At 44.4% G+C, this 11,843-nt stretch overlaps 1 protein-coding gene across 3 annotated transcripts in view; it reads left to right on the top strand.

The window, feature by feature from the left end:
- The first annotated feature begins 502 nt into the window (after positions 1-502).
- Positions 503-11,843, top strand: part of DIAPH2 (diaphanous related formin 2) — a 166,297-nt gene continuing 154,956 nt past the window's right edge. The window contains exon 1 of one of the 3 annotated variants that reach the window (XM_088173060.1): positions 503-660. In XM_088173060.1, coding sequence (XP_088029186.1) covers positions 544-660 — 117 coding nt within the window. In that variant the 5' untranslated portion in view covers positions 503-543. The remainder of the gene's footprint in view (positions 661-11,843) is intronic. The other 2 variants (XM_088173059.1, XM_088173058.1) reach the window with 2 other exon arrangements.

The raw sequence follows: 11,843 nt of genomic DNA, 5'->3' as shown, positions 1-11,843 counted from the left end.
CAAAACACCTGTGATTAATAACAACATGCAAAAGCCAATACATAAGTACGAAAGCCGCTGTTATTACATTGTCATTTAGAACACGCACAGCAGCTGCGGCTCCATCCCAGGCCAGGTGAGGCGGGGGCTGCACACACCTGGGCTAAGGGCAGTGCCCCGCCCGTGGCCGGGCTGGAAGCGCACGCTGCCCGCGGCCCCTCCCAGCGCACGGCTCCGCCATAAATCCGGCCCGGAGCTCAGCTGCTCCTTTCCCCGCTCTGGGCCGTTCCCGTTCCGCGCTCCCCTCGGGCTCCGCCATTTCCTGCCGCGCCTCTCAGTGCGCAGGCGCGGTCGCCTCCCGCGCAGCCGCGCTGGCTCGGGCGCGCCGTGCGCGTGCGCGGCGGGGCCGGCAGCAGCGGAGCCGCCCCGGGCGGAGCGGGCGCGGCCGCGGGCGCGGGGGGCCCATGGGGCCGGTGCGGCCGTGAGCGCTCGGCTCGGCTCGGCTCGGCTCGGCTCGGTTCGGTTCGGCCCCGTTCGGCTCGGCTCGGCTCGGTCCGCGCGGCCATGGACGGACACGCGGCTCCGGGCGCGGGTGGCGAGGAGCCGCTGGGCTCCGGCAGGATGAACGCGAAGCGCGGCGGGCGCGCCGCGGAAGAGGAGAGCCGGAATAAGCCCAAGCTGGTGAGCGAGAGCGCGGGGAGACGGGCGGGGAACGGCCCGGCCGCGGGGAGGATGAGGAGGGGGAAGAAGAGGAGGAGGAGGGGGTGCGGATGCGGGCGCGCCGCTTCCAGCGGGCAGTGCGGGGCGTGGGAGCCTTTCCGGGGATTAAAGGCTGCGCGTTAAAGCCCGGGGCTCCGAGCGCCTTTTGGGGGCTCCTCGGACGGACAGCGCCGGGAGGGACCGGGAGCCGTGCGGGCCGTGGGGATTCCCACGCTCGGCTGGGGACACGGACAGAGGGACACGGACACGGCCAGCGCTGCTCCGCAACCTCTGCCCCGCTCGGTGACAGAGCAGCGGGTGCGGCCGACCAGCCTGAACAATCCAGAATGCTGCTGATCATGATGCCAACCACGTGTTACCAATGGAACCTCTCGCTTAATAGGGAAATCATTTCTGAACTGGGTGGTTTCTTTTTTTTTTTTTTTTTTTATATCTTCTTTAGGGCCGCAGCTTATTATGGCTGTGCTCTTTGATTTTTTTACTGATGGGCTGAAATTCAGGCAGAGTTCAGGGCAGCATCACTGGGTGGAATCACACTTTATAAATGCTGCAGTAGCAAAACCCGCTAATGTGCCAGTGTTTGCCTTTGATTGTTTACATTTGTTAGTTACACGTGTTGAATTTACAGTGTTTAGGGCAGTTCTTGGTTGTATTTCCAAGAGCAACAGTGTAGCAGACATTTAAACCTTCCTGAGTCCTCTCCTTGGAGATAGTACTAGTTACAAACTTTATTTAACCTGTTGCAAGGGATTTCCCCCACACTGGTTCAGTGTTGAAGTTCTCCCACCTTGTGTTCCTTTCATTGAGTATAGGGCTTTTAGATATTCAACCTGACAACTGCAGTTTGGGTTTTTGTTATTTGTTTGGGTTTTTTTCTTGTTTTGTTTGTTTTTTCTATCACCGAAAATGAAGTTAGCGCATGGGGAAGTTGGTAAACATCTAACACTGAGGCATAGAAAAGTTACTGGAAGTTCTAATTGTTTCAGAAACATGAATGATGAGCTGCACTTGTATTAAAAGTGGCAATATGTCTCTTGGCAAAGGATAAGCAAATGTGGTGTCTTGTTTTGTTTCATGGTGTTATTGGAAACAAACTGGTGTTTCCTTGCATAGGATAAACTTTGTATAAACAACACCTTTGGGTGTGTTTATACTGCCTTTACTATTTCCTGCTAAGGAGCTAAGAAGGCTGCCTGAAGATCCCTGCAGGGAACTGATTCAAAAATCACCCAGGGAAGTGCTTTTATTGGAAGCTGTGAATATAAATTTAAATTTTGCTGTAGCAGGAGAGAACTCTGTTCTGATAGAAATACATAATTTGAAAAATCAAAGTGAAATGAGCTCAAAATGGGATTGAACAGGATGACTATTGCCATTGCATGGTCTATTATGTTAGAATCACTAGAATAAACTTTCCTTGTTCCATTGACTGGGAAAAAAGTCTGTTATGTTAATATTTGACTTCATTCACAGCCCTATGCTTTTGTTTCTTGAGAGGGTGGATGATTGCAGTCCAGCAGCACCGTGGATCAGAGCAGGGATATGTTGCTCAAATCAGAGCCTTCTGAAAGATAGTTTTGCCCTAGGATAAGTGACTGATCTTTGATAAAATTGAGTGAGTGGGTTGAATAGAAAAGCAGATTTTTTTCACTCTGGACATGATGGTGTATAAACCTGACAAGAACAGAGATTTACTTTTGAGGGAGAAAAAGGAGTGGGATTCAGGTGTGCTTTAAATTGAGTTGGGGTGACTGGACAGCCAGGTTTATCAGTAATTACCATGGGGTTGTAAGGGAAGAGCAAGCCTGTAATCAGGAAAAGGCTTCATCCATTATACAGGAGAGTAATCCTACTTTAATTTGGCATGAGGAGTTGTTTCTGCTGAGGCTGGCAATGTGTTCAGGCACTGGGAGAGCATTTTTACCTGCACCTCATCCCTGTCCTTTTCGTTGTGCAAGTAAGATAAAGATAAAGCTGTATTTGGGACGTGTGACAAGGAAACCACACAGTGCTGGTGCTGAGTTGTCACTTAGCTCACATACAAAGTTCCCCACAACTGGGTGTGGAGATGGTTCTTGGTTCATCTTTGTGATTTACAGTTCGTCGGGTTTGAGAGATGAATCAACCTGTGCTCTGTCATGTGCTGGGTGTAATTCAAGGAGCTCTCAGCGTGCTGCCAGGGGTTTGCCTCTTCTCAGAATTAATGTCACACATCCAGGGGAGTGCTGAGCAAGGGCTTGGTGGGAGAGGGTGTGCAGCTACACAGACAGGAGAAAGTATTTTTGGATCCTGGCACAGGAACTGAAATGAGGCAAATCCTTGGGAAGAAATCCAGAGCAATGATTTTTATGTGATAAAAATGGCTCTAGGTGACAGAGGGCTAGGAACTGAAGTCATTATCCTGAGGGAAGGGAAACTAGAATAGAAAGGTTTTTATCTCTGTTCTCTTCATCTCAAACTAGAAGGTGTGCAGTGGTGCTTGGCCTGTACAAGTGCCTGGTTTGTTTGGTGGGGTTTTTAAAGGCTGCAGCCTGGTCAGTGGCACTTGTTCCTGATTCTCAGGAAGCAGGACTGGGCTGTTGAGAGAGAATCTGTGCTGGGAAAGGAAACAATGCTTTAAAGAGTTTCTCTGTAAGGCAGTTGATGACTATGTACACACACAAGTAATTAAAGGTGAGCTGTATCAGAACTACTAATTCATTTATTTTCTGCTTTAGGTAGTTGGGAGAGGTGTTCAGGTTTCATACAATGGTGAATGTGACAAAAATGCACAATGACAGTTTAGTTCCCGTTTTTATAGTAGTAGTGTGGGAACTGGAGTATTTTACTGAAGTTTGAGATCAGTGTTATGAGCACCTGGACTCATAACTGCTGCTGGGGGAGGTTTGGGTTGTTTTTTTTTCCTCATTTTTTGCTGGCTTAAGGACTAGAGGTTGGAACAAGTGCCTGGTATTTTTGTCGTCATTTCTGTTTGCAGTGAAATGGGCAGAAAAAAATCTAAATTGTTTTGGCAAACAATCATCTGATCTCACGTCAGCCCTGAGAATAGGCTGGCAGGAGGTGGCAGAGAGCAGTTCCATGGGTTTGGCAATGTGCTTGTTTGGCTTGTTTTAAAGCATGCCTGTTCTGCTAGGACAAACAGACTAAATTAAGGTTGTCAGGGAGATTGCTGGGATTCCTCTGCTGGTTAAAGCTTAACTCAGATGTTCTTTGCTCTCCTCCACACTGGAGTCACATGGGAAATGGATAATTCTGGCAGGGACCTAGGAACTGGGAAGTGCTTGTGATGTCAGCTCTGGTGTGCCTTACCAAGGCCTTGGCAAGTTGAGCATCTCCTTGGCTGAGAAGTTGAAGTCAGACTTTGGACAGAAGTTGATGGCAGAAGAAGGGGAGACAGAGCTCATAAAAAGGAGCTGGAGACGAGACTATAAGGGGGAAATAATCTGAATGGTGATTGAGTACTTGTTGGTCAGGGACACTGGAATCACTTGAAGGTTTTCAAGTTCTGAACGTGGCTGGAGTCTTTAGCATGCTGATGGGAGTTTGGTGGGTGACCCTGCTTTTTGGGCAGGAGTTTGGACTGCCCTGAGTCAAGAATGAGAACCTTTAAAGCAGCTGTGGTTCTGAGAGCCAGCACTTGAGAAGAGGTGCTGTAACAGGATTTGGGGTGCTCTGGGAGTGTTAGAGCTCTAACTAGAAATGAACGTGGCCAGTTTTTGGTGGTGTTTTTAATTCAAGTTATGTCTGATGTCAGTTTAGGATTAGCAGAAGCACGTGGTGCCAGTGCCATGCTTACACTCTGCTTTAGCCCCAGGTTCCCCCCAGGTCTGTGTGGGAGCTGCTCAGTGCAGGGTTCTGCACTTACTACAAAGCACATTTCTGAAAGGGGCTGCCTTCTGAGTGTGAGGTGGCCTTTAAATTAATCAGATTAGGAGAAAGATGTTGTGTAACTTGCAAAACAAATTGTTAGGGGGAAGAGAGAGCTCCTTTAATTGGAGAGCAAGTGGACTTGGTGATTCACCCAAGGAGCATCCATATTATGTTTAAAAGCAGAAATTGTTTGTGCTTAACACCGAAGTGAGCTTTGAGATGAATCAAAAGCTAGGAACTCGGCATTCTGACTAATGTGCCATAACCTGGCATCCAACAGTGGGATAAAAGCTTTTATGAAGCAGCTTTAAAGCAGAAATCAGCTGAGTGTGCTTGGGAGAGGTTTCCCAGCTGTGTTGCACCACCCATATCAGTGCAGGAGTTGGGGAATGATTTGAATTGAGCCTGTCGGGCCAACAGGACTCAACAAAAAAAAAAAAAAAGCTATGTGCTTCTTGTGTGACTCCTTTAGATATCTGTGTACTGCATAAGTGAACTGTGAGTCAGGTTGGGCAGAGATTTTTGGCAATCACATCACATGTCTTACATTTGAAATCATAGTGTCTGAGTGAAATCAGTGCAGAGAGTTCTTGTTTCAAGTGTATGATTGAGGAAAAAGTGCACCAAAATCCTTGTGTTCTAAGTCTTGGTCTTATTAGATCAAAGTCAGCATATTCCAGCAAGTAAAGTTATCTAGGGTGCAACCATCACTGAAAAATAAAATTCATGTCTTACAAAACTTCTGTTCTGAGGATTATTCTGGTCAGGCAGTGCTGCTGCCATGGCAGTGCAGGGCATGCTTGGTGCTGCTGTTTAGATAAATGCTGCAGCTTTTAATGGGAATTGCTATTGACACTGTTGAAGTGATGTGATAGAGACAGTGATAAGCCTGTCTGTGGTAATTAAACTTCCTGAACTGCTCCTTGTAAGACAAAACCGTAGAGCACTTCTGTACAATGCAGGAAGCTTTGCAAACAAAGCTGATTCCACCCAGGCCAAGTGAAAGGCAACTTGAGAGCTGCACAGAAATGCAGGTGGTGCTGCCTGAGATTTCAGGCAGCGTGGCTGGTGCTGAATTGCCCAAATGTTCAGGGATGAACTTTGTTCTGGTGTCACTGGTGGCCTGTAAAGTGCCAGTGACACTGGGATTGCTGGTGGCCTGGCAGAAGGAAAAGATGTGCCTAAAACCATGGAGTGGGTTACAAGATGACTTTGTATTTTGTGCATCACTTGCAGTTCTCTAGAGGTAAACAATAGAGCAGTAATGGCAAATAACATTGCTCTGATTCTTTTCATCCCTGTCCAAATTCAGAGTACAACAAGCAATGTCAGTTCCTGCTGGAGCAACTGACAATTTCAGTTTGTTCTTCATCAGTTTATTTGTTCAGCCTTAAAGCACAAGAAGTCAGGAAATTACTGAAATTAATGATTTTGCACAGTTGCTTGCAAGTGGTATATCATAATTTCTTACATTCATTATTAAAAAAAAGTACAGTAACTTTCTTTAGAAGGAAATAAGTTGGGGTTTTTTTTTTCTTAGAATTGGCTATGGTGATAGAGCAAATCATTTTGAAAGATTAACAATTGAAACAGCCTCTTGATAAAGTTCCAGGAAGACAAAGCTAACTTGTCTTAAAGCTGCTATTGGTTTTAGACCAAAATAATCTTCAAATCTTGTGAATGAAGTGGCTTTGTGCTCCAGTAATGGTGGAATGAGCACCTCAAGGATTCCCACTTGCAAATGTAGCTTCCTAACAAGTAAAGCAGGTGGGATGTTGTGTGACACAATTAGCACTAACACAGCCTGTAAGACAAATTTATTATACCAATTATAACAATTGATTGTATGGGGGAAAGGGGTGCCAGTTAAAGAATTGGCTTTTTTGGGGAGCAGAGTGGGCTTCAGCACTCTCCATGCTCCCCTTGGTCTGTGCTGACATCAGTTTTGTGGAGTGGGACAAACAAGATGATGAAAATGAACCTGTCAGAGCTCCTTTGCTATTTGCTCTTGGTTGATTATTTGCTAGAACTAAGAGGAGTTATGGCACATTATAACTCCTTCTGTTGTGTGAATTTGTCTAAAGTTCATGCACCAGTTCCCTGGAATTGTGTCTGCTTTGCAGCCCTCCTCCTGCTGGCTCTGTAATTTGCCATGGTGTGATAACAGCACACATCTGAGAAGGATCTGCTGTGGCAATGAAATGATTTTGTAATGTACATGACGATCTAAATCCTGGCCTCTTCTCATTTATAGAAATGGAGAAATAACTTGCAAGTTCAATTCTGCAACAAGCTGATGTGGCCATGGTTTAATAGAGCTCCTGAAGGTTTTTGGTTCAGCTGGGTGTGGTAATATTTGGCCTGAAGGTGTAGTGCAGGGTGTCATGTCACCACACCTGGTGTGTTGTGTAAGGCACAATGTTCTGAGGAGTTTCTAATGGATACAGGCTCCTCCTGTGTAAACAGCAGCGTGACACAAGGGCAATGTCAAGGTGGTGCCTGTGGATTTCTTGTAAGGTTCCCTTTCCTTTGAGTGAGCCTCAGAAAATCACTGGGGACTAGAGGGTATTGGAGAAAATAATGAATATGGTGAATATCTGATGTGCCTGCTAATGTTCTTTGCATAGTGTTGCTAAAAATATTTTCAATTTATAATAGTTTAAACTTGCTTCCAAGGTGGAAAATGTTAGTGTCCAAGTGGCAGATTGAAAACAATGTCATTGGAAAAAGTTCTGCTTTCTATTCCTTAGTGATTTTTCTTTTTGTGTGTGTGTAAATATCTATACTAACACACTTACTGCTGCCCTAGTGGAATTGTGAACTTTTCTTTTTATAACAAGACACCATTAACATATTTAATTTGTCCCTTTGAATGAGAATAAATACAGAAGAACTTGCTTGAGGATTGTGGAACTTTGAGTGCTGCTTTCTCCCAGTTTAGAAAAAGTTTTTAAATAAAAAATAAAATATTTAAGGAGTAATGCTATAGAATGCCAGACTCCAGTGCTGCAGGACTGTTGCTCTACAGCCAGGAGAGCAGCAGCTGTAATTTGAAATTCCAAAGGATTGCAGGATTGGTGTGTGCAGGTTGGTTTGAGGGACTCAGGTTCTTTGTGGTCAAACATTAATGACTCTGTCCTGACTGGAGTCACATAAACAAACTGCACGTGTGTAGGCATGAAGATGAGAGGAAATCACCTGACACCTTAAATGTCCCCATGGACACCTTTTTGTCACAATTAGTTGGTTATGTGTTCACAAGTGGCTCGGTATAAATTCAGTCTGGGCTCTCAGGGATGGTGGAACAAGACAAAATAAGTGCTTTGGTCAGGAAAAATGGTAGTTCTGCAGTTCATTACTCCTTAATATGGGAAGAGTTAATGATGGTTGTTTTAATGACCTTTAAGGGTGCCTGTGGTTTAGTGTTTTTTAATGAGTGTAGCTTTGTCAGGAACAACAAGAGATTCACTAGATTCTAGTTCCTAATAACAGAATAGAAGCTGTTAATTCTTATGCAGTAGAAAGTTTTCTGCTTTCCTGTCTGCGTTTTGGTTCTTCGTGTTCTTTCTCTTGCTGTGAATTATTTTTGTCTATGAAATTTGAGTAACTTCTGAAATACTTTGGTTTCATAATGGAGCTGTGCTGGATGTTTGCATTTGTGATTGTGTGAGTACCTGAGTGATGAGAGCTTGACAATTATTAAGAGTTGATGTGGTTGCATGTCCCAGTTGTTTTAGGACAGGTAAGAATTTCCATCAAGCTGTCAATATACACTGCTACCATGTCTGTTGTAATTGTTGTGCCAGGCACATTTAGTGGGTAAATGACAAATAAAAGGTTTGAGCACAAAGCCTGGAGCTCCCAGGGTAGCCCCATGTCAGATGGCCAAGTTCCAAAGCTGAGCCTTGATCCTCAGGCTGGCTCTGCCCCTCTTTGTGAGCTGCACAGGGGCTTTGCTCTCTGCTTTTTGTACACACTGAAATAAATTTTACACCATCAAATTGACTGCAATGAGTTTTGTTTTCCTTCTCCAGTTTGTTGTAGCGTGGTGGAGATGCTCCTAAACTAGAAAGGTGAGGAGTGCAGCAGAAGGCTTGGGTAAAATGCAGACCAGAAAGGCAATTTGCATTTTTAATATGCCTTCATATTTGAACTTCAGACAAAGCTTGGGTGGAGAGGACAGGCTTCCTAAATCCATTAAAGTTACAGTGTTCTGTGACTCAGACTAATTCCTGAACGACTTCTAAGATAAGCACTAATCCCATCAGTTAACTTTTGATATTTCTGAAGAATTGCTTCATGAAAAAACCTTTATAAAATTCATGTGAGTGTTCTGGGGTAGCCAAAACACATTTAACACTTTAATATTAAAGATAAACCATTTTTTATCACCTTCAGCAGAAAATAACAGATTGTCCATAATCTGTGACAAGTTTCTCTAATTGTCCTGAATTCCAGTTTGTTCTTGATAGGGACTCTCACCTGTACTGAAGTCAAATGATACCATGGACTTCCTCATTATTAAGTCCAATTGTCATGGCTTCATTTCCTACTTCCCCAAAGGACAAATAATCTAAGGATGCTGCTATAAACAGGAAAGAATAGGGAAAAGAACAGAAGCCCTAGTGTGTGCCACAGCAGCTGTACATTGTTAAACTGATATTTTGCTTATCGAGTTACATTGTGGTCCATGCCTATGGAAATTATCAACCCTGAATTTCAGTTCTTTGAGGAAAAGCCAGAGTTCCCTGCTATGACAGCAGCACTACTCATTTTTCCAAGTTTTACTATCACATTATTTATTATTAAGGTTGAAAAAAAGTGGCTTTACCATCAACTTATGCAGGGATCAAATACTGCTCTGATTAAGGGCTTGCTCTTTACTAGTAGGTCTGTCTTGGAAGACAGACAAGATTATTCTAAGAAGTTGTTGACATGATCCCTGTGTCTGTGTTCCAAGTCAGCTGAGTACACAAAATGAATGTCTTCACAAGGAATTGCAGCTCCTTTGGCTCACTGCATCCCTTCTGCTGCCAGTTTGTTTGTGGGCTTTGTGTTGGTTGGTTGGATTTTCTTACTACTTACAAAACAACCCAAACAAAGCAGATACACATGTTCTCACTTTCTCCAAGTCTTTCCAAGGCAATGTATTCCATTTTCCAGGAACTGCCCAGTGTCCAATGCAGCTCCTGCAGCTTGCTGGGGGTGTTTTGCTTTATTTTGAAGTGTATCAGTCCTCTCCCCAGAGATGCATTCTGCCAGTTTAACTTCTCAAATGGTTTCATAGGAAAATCCAAATGGAGTTGGACACTTAATTCAGTGTTTACTGTAGCTACAAGAGCAGCAGAACACACAACCACTAAAAATCTTACCAAATCTATCTGTGCATAGAACAGCAAGAGGCATTTACAGAACCTGAGCCTCTCCCTGTGCAGGGACATTGGACTATCCTTGTATACCCTGTCATAGAGGCAGCAAGTAAGCAGAACTTTTTTTAAAAGTGTCTAAGTATTAGAGGTGAAGAAATTTCTCTCCTGCTTCATTTTTTAAGATCATTTCAAACCAACTCAGTCAAGTCAAGTTGCTCCTCTCGGGAGAAAATACTAAGGTTGCAACAAAAGATTAATTCCAGGTTCAAAGCGTGTGATTGTGGTTAAAAGGGTAAAAACTAAGATTGCAGTTCAGTCAGAGCAAAGGTGAATCTTGTCACATGAAAAAGGTGTCTCTTGAGGAAGTGAGGTATAAAAGGAAGCCTTTTCTCATTCTCTTCATTGACCCAACTGCAGGCTTTAGAACAGCTCTCACTCAGTGCCAGCAGCTCCCCAGCGTGTCTGAATGAAAAGCTCGGGAGCAGCAGGAGCAGGGGCAAAAGATGAGCAGTAATTCAGTGCCCATCGAGTATTGCTACCCAGCAAAACTGTTCTGTGATGGAAGCCAAGAGCTCAATCCCACTGCTTGTGTCTGAGCATAAAATTGAGATAAAGTCTGTACTTACTGTGTCAGGAATTGTTTTGACATAGTTTTTCCAGTTTAAATGTTCTAGAATATGTCAAAAGCTCTTCACAATGATATTATACCAGAAAAGCTAAAGCCAAGTTTCCTAAAAACTCAAAGCTCAAGTCAACCACATTTTTGAAAAGCAAGCAGCAGAGATCCAGTGCTGAGCATGGTCCTGCTAAGCACACTTTGCAGGAAAGCAACTTGGCTCTTTGCAAAGTCTAATTTGCAAAAGTTTTAACAGCAAACTGTTGATAGTTTGAACTGAGGAATGTAAATCTGTAGAACATTCTGAGGATAGACTGTTTTTCTGTAATGACAAGGCTGCTGTCTCTAATAAAAAGCATGCTGCAGTGTCACAAGGCACTTGTTTGAGATGCTCAAAGCAGAACGTGTCTTGCAGGAGCCAGGTCGTGGCTGCAGCAGGGAGGGGCTGCATGGAGAGCTCTGCAGTTGGGTACCAGGCTTCTGAGCCTTGCTGCTGCTGGGCTGGCAGCTCAGCTGATAGGATTGGTGTGGAAATGTTGGGATTTCAGCTGTGGCTCTGCACTGGCAGATGTTTCTGCAGTTGTGCAACCTGGTCTGTCCTGCTGCCACCTTTGCCCTGTGTCTCACACCCAGGGGACACCACCTCTGTTGGCTTAGACTGACATGGAACTGCAGCTTTTGGAAAAAGCTTTTCATTTACTTGTGTCTTTGAAAGCTTACTTATCAATGAGCACCAAGAAACCATTGTCTGAAACAAACTTTTCAAAACAGTGATGGCAATTTAAGCTCCAAATTATATATCTATATATATAAAGTTAGTTCAGACATCTTCCTCAACTCCTTTTGTATCTTCAGTTACAAAGCTGATGAAATTGTTTGTGTTTTTTTTCAATTTCTGAATTAATTTGCTCTTGTGTAAAACCTCAGCCCCTGGCATTTATGAGAGGGGTGTCTGATATGATTCCCCTGTGTTCCCTCCCCTAGTGTTTGGGAGCAGTGATTAAAGAATTGGTGCCCTCTGCTGTTAATGATTTCCCAGCCCGGGTGACCCTGGGGCTTTATTTAGCACGAGGAACTGTCGAATTTATTTCTGGACCATTTTTCTTTTGTGGATGGTCATTCTCCTGGGAGAACAAGTGGAGGAATGGGGCAAATCTGGCAGCTTCCCTCGGGGTGGTGGTGCCATCCTGCACTGGGACAGCCCTGCCCCAGGGGTGCCAACACTTCTCCATCTGCATTTTGGCAGCCCATGTCTCCCTCCATGTTCAGGCTCTAGGTTAAGCCTTAAT

The sequence above is a fragment of the Sturnus vulgaris genome, chromosome 14 (genome assembly GCF_052056855.1).
Source record: "Sturnus vulgaris isolate bStuVul1 chromosome 14, bStuVul1.hap1, whole genome shotgun sequence".
NCBI classification, from domain to species: Eukaryota; Metazoa; Chordata; class Aves; order Passeriformes; family Sturnidae; genus Sturnus; species Sturnus vulgaris.
This window is presented reverse-complemented; position numbering and strand designations above follow the sequence as displayed.